The 7,588-nt window shown below is 39.6% G+C and overlaps 1 protein-coding gene across 1 annotated transcript; it reads left to right on the plus strand.

The window, feature by feature from the left end:
* Positions 1–1,232: 1,232 nt before the first annotated feature.
* Positions 1,233–7,137, plus strand: CD24 (CD24 molecule). The gene is made up of 2 exons (XM_070953636.1): positions 1,233–1,370; positions 6,403–7,137. The coding sequence occupies exons 1-2, from the start codon at positions 1,302–1,304 to the stop codon at positions 6,559–6,561; spliced, it is 228 nt and encodes a 75-aa protein (XP_070809737.1). The 5' UTR covers positions 1,233–1,301; the 3' UTR covers positions 6,562–7,137.
* Positions 7,138–7,588: the final 451 nt, after the last annotated feature.

Below are 7,588 nucleotides of genomic sequence, written 5' to 3' on the forward strand. Positions count from 1 at the left end.
CTTCTGCCCGAAGGCCAACTAGTAGTTGCACCACTGCTAATTCAAAGTATGCAAAAACTTATTATATGGCCTCTTTTAAGGAGTGGTGCTCAGCAAATGACCAGGAACACTTGACATTTCAGAACTGCATTGGCACAAAGAGAAGGTCCCAGGACTTGCACAAAGTATGGCTTCCATGGAGAGGGACCAGTTACCAGGCCAGGTGGCTCGGTGGCTAAGATGCTGAGCTTGTTGAATCCCTAGTATAGGTCTCCTGAGTGAGCAGAGGGTTGGACTAGATGACCTCCAAGGCCCCTTCCAACTCTGTTAGTTATTTTTTTTTCAAAGTGAATTAGATTCCCCCCAAAGAAATAACATCATGCTTTTTTGTTTGCTTCCGTTTTTGTATAGTAGGGACTCAAGGGGAGTGGGGAAAGTAGTCTTCTAGAAAGGAAGGTTGATTGGAATCTGAATTCATCGAAGTTTAGAGGAATCTGAACTCATCATTTAGATGAATTTGAATTCATCAAAGTTTAGGCACCAAGGCTGCTCCCTTGGGATGACCTCAGTGGTGAAATCCAATTTTTTTTTTACTACCGGTTCTGTGGGCGTGGCTTGGTGGGCATGGCAGGGGAAGGATACTACAAAATCTCCATTCCCACCCCACTCCAGGGGAAGGATACTGCAAAATCCCCATTCCCTCCCCACTCTGGGGCCAGCCAGAGGTGACATTTGCTGGTTCTCTGAACTACTCAAAATTTCCGTTATTGGTTCTCCAGAACCTGCTGGATTTCACCCCTGGATGACCTAGAGGTCTTTCCAAGTTATACATAACTATCCTTCTAGGAGGAGGAGAAGGAAGGCGAGAGACGTGACTGTAAAAGCAGGATTCCGGAGCATGGGCAGGGTCCCCCCCCTTCCCCCTTCCAGAATCAAGTCAGCAAGAAAGTGGGAAGTCCGGCAGCTTTTGTATTGAAATTAAAGAACCCTGGGCCATCCCCAGCGTTCCTTTTCTCCCTCGTCTTCCCTGTTTAGCCACGGTGGTGTTTTTAATTTTCTTCGGCCAGGACGGAAAGGCGCGCTCCTGAGCTGCGAAAGGGAGTCAGAGGAGGGGAAGGGGGGAGGAGGAGGAGGAGTTGGGTGGGGGGCGTCCCAAAAACAGAATGAAAAAAAAGGGAGGCGGGGGCGACGAGGCCCTGGACCCGCCCCCCTCACCCCGCCGCTTGGCGCGCGCATAAAAGCCGCCCGCCGCTTTTCAGTCGCTGCACCTCAGGAGAAGCATTTGCGGGGCGGGACGAGCGGCGCTCCCGGCACGAGCAGACATGGGCAGGGCGCTGGCTTGGCGGCTCGTCTTCGGGCTTTTTCTCCTGGCGCTGCTTTCACCCTCTCAGGTGAGCGCCCGAGCAAGCGAGCGATCGACCGCGAGGCCTCCCCAGCCGCCTGACCGACCGACCGTCGCGGGTTCGCTTCCCTCCATGCCTCAGTAGCGGGACAACCCCCCCTTCCCCGGCCGAGAATAGGTGTAGGGGGGAAGCAGAGGACGTTTATTCTTATTACCGTTGCCACCATCTTCCTTAAGGGGCTCCTACCCGAGTTTTGCTTGCCAGCCGCGCGCGCGAAGTTGCATTCATAAGTTGCAATGTTGAGCTGGGGAGGGGGCGCGCGCGGGGGGAGGGGAGATTATCCGACAGAGTATATTTTTTTAAGTTTCCAGATCGCGCTGAACCTTTTAAATGTGGCTTGGTTGGTTCGGGCGCAGCCAGTTGGGTAAACCTAGCCAGCTGTGGTTCATTCAGCAAACTGAATTTGAGCGTGGTTTAAATGGGATGTGTGGATAAATCCTGGAATTCCATTCCCTAACATAGTTTGGCAGATTTCCAGGCGCAATTCCAGCCTTTTGTTGCCTCCTTTTCCCAATTTCCTAGGAAGGGTTGAGCGTCGTCCCCGCTTCTGATCATTTTTTTTTATTACAGAAAGTAAATTCTTTTGCATTTTTTTAAAAGAAGAAAACTTGGCACCCCTTCCCCTTTAGTAAGGCTTCCTTTTGCAATTCTTTGTATGTCTGCTCAGAAATAAAAATCCCATTCAATTTTGACTAAGGTTAAATCGTTAGGAATTAGCGCTTGAATATTTTAATCTCAACCACTACTAGCTGGAGAAGGCAAAGTAACCCATATGCTACGCCGTTGAGGGGATAAAACTAGACTTCTTGTATAGTTTTGGATCAAATAAAATTGTCTGTTGGTTAAGCTGCAATTGAATTGGAATAAAGTATCTGAAATGCCAGAGCAGTTTTTAACAGTTTTGCAAAAGCTGCCAAGAGTGGCTTTTTAAAGTAACCATCTAAAATCAATGTGATATTATGCTATGTTCTGGGGAAACTTGAAAGTAGGAAAATGCAGTTACCTGACAAGTCTATCATTTCCCTTTTCCTAAAAGGCTAGCAGCTGCTGCTTGGGAGGTCGGTAAAATGAGGATCCAGATTGTTGGGGGCAATGTGATAACTTTGTAAACTGAGAAAGGGTTGTAAAGCAGTATATAAGTCTAAGTGCTATTGCTATTGCTAGAGTAGAACTACAGAACCATTCTAACTGAACTCAATACATAGTGGCTGGAGTAGCTGAAAGTTGGAATGTAACAAAACCTGCAGGCTATGTTTGTCCCCCCCATACCCCACCCCCCATGTTAGATTTTTTTGCTGTGTTGAAGAGCGTTTGCTGAGAGACCTCACTATTCTCTGTCAGACTTCTCTGTGGGTTTTATGTTCTATTCTCGGTGTATAATTTTGTGTACTGTACTTGAGTTGTGAGGAGATCCAGATTGGAAGGCAAAATGTAATTTAGACGTATGTGGGTATGTGGAAGACGAGCTGTGTCTTCTGTGACTGCCCTCTCTAACACTTTTTAGAAATTCACCTTTGGCTTGTGGTGCTCCAGACAGGTGAAATATATATATATATTTCCAAATCCTATTTTGCTTTTTGAATTCAGACTTCTGCACAGCATTATTTTTTCAAGCAGTATACTGCTGGATACTGCTATAGAAGCAGAGTTTCCCTCTTGTGAATTTTGGTATAGCAGATAGTTTAAGAATATGCGATTTTTATTAAATAAGCTTTCAAGTAATAACTTTCTAGAAATATATATGCTTTATCATGCCTTTCATTATTATTATGTATATCTTTGGAGAAATTTGGGAAGCCCTTTTCTGACTTGGCATTTTAAAAAAATCAGAAGTTAGTACTTCTACAGACTCAGTTTCCATTGGAATTTTTGGACGAGATGTAATTATTTGGCTCAATGTTAGAACAATAGAAGCGGTAGCAGGTTAATATTTTATGTAGCCAGTTTCAAAAAGATGACGACATGCATTTCAGTCTTGTTACCTTATAACAGCTTCGCAGACAGAGTTGAAGGCATGAGAAAATGTTTGCTAAAGGAATAGCAAAGACTAAAACGAGTAAATATTTAGCAGAAATGAATACTTAAAAGGGGCTTTGGGGAAACATTTTGAGAAGAGATTGGAGTGGCTTGAAAAGTTTGATTATAAATCTGTAGGGTTTACTTTTTAGTTGTTAGATAATCTTGCAGCTTTTTGTGGCAGTAAATTTGTTATTGTAAGGGTCTAATAGAAAAAGCAGCATTAAGCTTAACAACAGAGAATTTCCTTTGTAGTATGTAACAAAAATTATTTCCTTGAATATAATGCTTTCTATGTGCCGTATATCTTCCCGACTTCTGAAGTTGAAGCTTCCTGACTTCAACTTCACAGCTAACATATGTTAACTGTACATAGTGGTGTTGCTCTGTAAGTGTGAAATGCAACATAAGAACTTATTCTAAACAACCAGATTATACAGTAGAGAATTAAGTGGCAATCCTGCAAGTGCATTTTGCAGGTTGGAATTCCCTTTATTAAGGAAAAAATATCCTTGTGTGTAGGATTTCTGAAATTAAAATTTTAATGTGGGTAATATATGAGCAGATATGAATGCTGCCTCTTAAACTTGACTGGACTCGGTCAATGCTTATTGAGTATAAATTTTGAAACATATCTCCACTTGAAATGGATGGGGTGAAATTGACTTGATATATTAACATACATGATTTGGGGAATATTATGGTGGGCTTGCAATCACTATATTTCATCTATTGTTAATAGAAGTAGATATTCAAAACCTGCTGTGCTTTCCAATATGTTCTCAGCTGCCAGATGTACCAGATAGTCTTCATATAGTACATGAAGTCTGACATTGTTAGCCTGACGTAACTTGGTAAACTAAACTAAACAAAACTTGGTCTATTCTCTCCAGACTGGGACAATCTTCACTCCTAGTGAGTGCCAGGGTAGGTCCACACAATTTTCATAGCAACATTTGGGGGTGGTAGTGTTGATCCTTGCCGCCTTCCTATGATTGAGAAGGACTTGACCCAAGTCATCCACCTGCTTCATTCTTAAGACTGGACTGGAACTGTAGTGAGTAAGGAAGCTGTCCTTGATTGAGATATACAAGCTCTGTTGAGGTGTAAAGTCCAGTATATCCAGATAATATTCAGAAGTGGCTCAAATGAGTCTCTAGTACACTGAAATACATGGAGAAGAGCCTCATCTACCTAGTGGGGATGATTGGAATTCATATTCTTCTGGTTTCAAACCTGGTGCATTTTAACCACCATATCAAGTTGGCGTTGTAGTACAAAAGACGTGTATCAAAAATAGGTTACAAAGGTATTTTTGTGACCAGATTCACAAATTTCACAAACCTGTGATCTGTGCCTTATTGAATAAGCCACAGTTGACTAGGTTCAGGCTACAAATTAAGCCGTAAATTGTAATAGTTGGGATCACAAAGCAAGTTGAGCCATAATCCAGCTTGGTTTAAAGGGGTGCTTTAGCTCAGTCAGCATACTCCTGCTTTTCTAATTCTATGCAACTTTTAAAAAATTCTTGAAATAAACATTAGTGCTAAGCGACTGGAGACAGACAATGCATGCGCTCAAATCTAATAGCAGGTCTGAAAGTGTGGTATGTGCTTATCCCATTCATGTCATTATTTGAGCTACATAGTTTTTATGTTGTAGTCAGATTTCTAAAAGTCTTGTTGACTACATAGTAACCAAAACAAAAGAAATAATACCTGTGTCATGAAAATCATTTTAAGTAATTTCAAGGCCATTTCAAGTAATTTAAATTCCTAAAACATATTATTTCTTCTGCCTGCCATGGCATGCAGTAACCAGAACAAAAAATTAAATTGATTTCTTGTGCAATTTTAGCTCTGATCTTATAGTTATTTAATTACCGTTTCAGACTTTTCACCTTAAAAATCTTCCACTTTCCTAAAGTAGCAATAATATCCAGCATTGTTAATGTGATTGTTTAATAGAAATGTTAAATAAGCTGGAAATAAGGTTTTTCATATCTTGTAAGCCAAAATCAAACAAGCATGTTATGATGTAGTGTAATGTCTGAATCTAGTAGACTTCTTTGTAAACTCAACTGGAGTAAGAATGACAAACTATCAACTCTTCTATCTAAGATTACCTCTAATAGCATTTTGATTTTCTGATCGCTAACTTTTTGATCTGGTCTCAGTAAAACCTTACAAAGTTAAAAAAGAAAAAATATGTTTCAGAGAAATTGTGATTTGATAGATGAGGAAGTATGGGGTGTGGGTGATTGGTATGTTGATATCAGAGTATTATTTCCAAGTTATCAGTAGACAGTGGTGGAATTCAAATTTTTATACTAATCGTTCTGTGAGCGTGGCTTGATGGGCATGGTGTGGCTTGGTGGGCATGGCTTGGGTGTGGCGAGGAAGGATACTGCAAAATTCCCATTCCCTCCCCACTCCTGGGGGGAAGGATATTGCAAAATCTCCATTCCCACCCTGCTCTGGGGTCAGCCAGAGGTGGTATTTTCTGGTTCTCCGAACTACTCAAAATTTCTGCTACCAGTTCTCCAGAACCTGCTGAATAGCACCCCTGGTATGGGATATAGAAAAAGCTGGGCTGTGAGTTTTCATTCTAGCTGTTATGGAGTTCTTTCCTTATTGACCATTTGCCTCATCACTGATATATCGCAACAAAAAGATTTTATATTGTTTGCTTAGCATATTACATATAGTAACATGTATTTTTATTACAATCTTATACTTGCTTATCTTGGAATAAGCTCCAGGGGCTTATTATTTCTGAATATGGAATTATGCTCTTTAAAGTTTACTTTTTAGGGCAGTGAAACTGTATGTGGATGTGTATTCCACGATGAAATTTTAAAAAAACAAACACTATCTTCACAATCACTCTATGTAGACTAATGAAATAACTTAGACCAATACATTATAAGCCCTGGAAGTCAGAATGCAAAATGTGCTGATTGATTTTACAGTCTTTTTTTCTTCTTCTTCTTTTGCCTATTTAGGGAGGAGAGAATAAAACAACTACTGATGCTCCGCACAATAATTCAAGTATGACTACTATGTCACTTAGCACAAACACCACCACCAAAGGACATGGAAATTATCTTCAGTCAACTACTGGCCTCCTCATACTCTCAGTCTCTCTCCTGTACTTTTGTTAAAGCTTCTGGTCTGGGAAAACAACATCCTTCCCTACCAAGTTCCCTAATTCATCTAAGATGGTGAGACCTTCGTATTCTGAGAATTATAAAAAACAACAACATGAAATACTTGTATCCAGCCAATACAGTTTAAGCAACAGTTCAGTCACAGATACCAATTTGACCAAGACTCTTGATAAGAATACCTGATGAATTGAATCAATCTTCCTTCAAAAATAATTTGATTCACAAGGCAGCCTGTGGATTCCAATATTCAACACTCATAAGAGAAATACAACTTGACAAGCCATGGATCATGTCTTCTGAGAGGAAAGAGTTGATAAAGCTATGCAAAATAAGGAGCTTAATTTGAAAATGACGCTCATCCTCTAAGTTTATAAAACCATGAAAATAAAAATGGAAAAAGTGCCGAAGTGGTTTTTTTCCCCTCAATTTAAGATCCAAGGATATCCAGCAGAAGTAATTCCATTCAGAATTTCACTTTGGAATTTTCTAATTATTCCATTGATTTAAAAAAAAATCTGTTATAAAGGTTCAAAATTGAAGTTTGCATAATTAAAAACCAATTGGAAAACATTTACTGTATTTTTTTCAATGTTATTAAAGCTGTAAGTGAACCAAATGCATCAGCAGAATAAGATATTTAAAATCTATTGTAAGAATATTTGCTAATAGCCAATATAAAATAAGTAATATGGAAATAAGGAATCAACTTACATAATTAAACTTGAATAGTTTTTCTTATAGCAGCCTCCTAAAAGTTTCTGGGGGTAATTTCTAAATGTCAGTTTTGGTGCAATTAGTGTTTATTTTATTCTTTCAATGAAACATCTTTGGGCAAATAATTTTATGTTGAGTGAAAATACACAATGTTTAAATCCTGAAATATTAATCCTTAAAGTGTGTATCTTTTAAAGGTTGAAACTGATATATTTGCACAAATTATTTCTAATGCAAAGTGTTCTGTACAGTAAGTAATTTGAACTAAAGCTGGTACTAAAATGTTATCCAAATGTTTGGCTCTTCA

The sequence above is a fragment of the Pituophis catenifer genome, unplaced genomic scaffold (assembly GCF_029215685.1).
Source record: "Pituophis catenifer annectens isolate HBS135680 unplaced genomic scaffold, rPitCat1.0.hap2 SCAF_1, whole genome shotgun sequence".
In the NCBI taxonomy this organism is placed as follows: Eukaryota; Metazoa; Chordata; class Lepidosauria; order Squamata; family Colubridae; genus Pituophis; species Pituophis catenifer.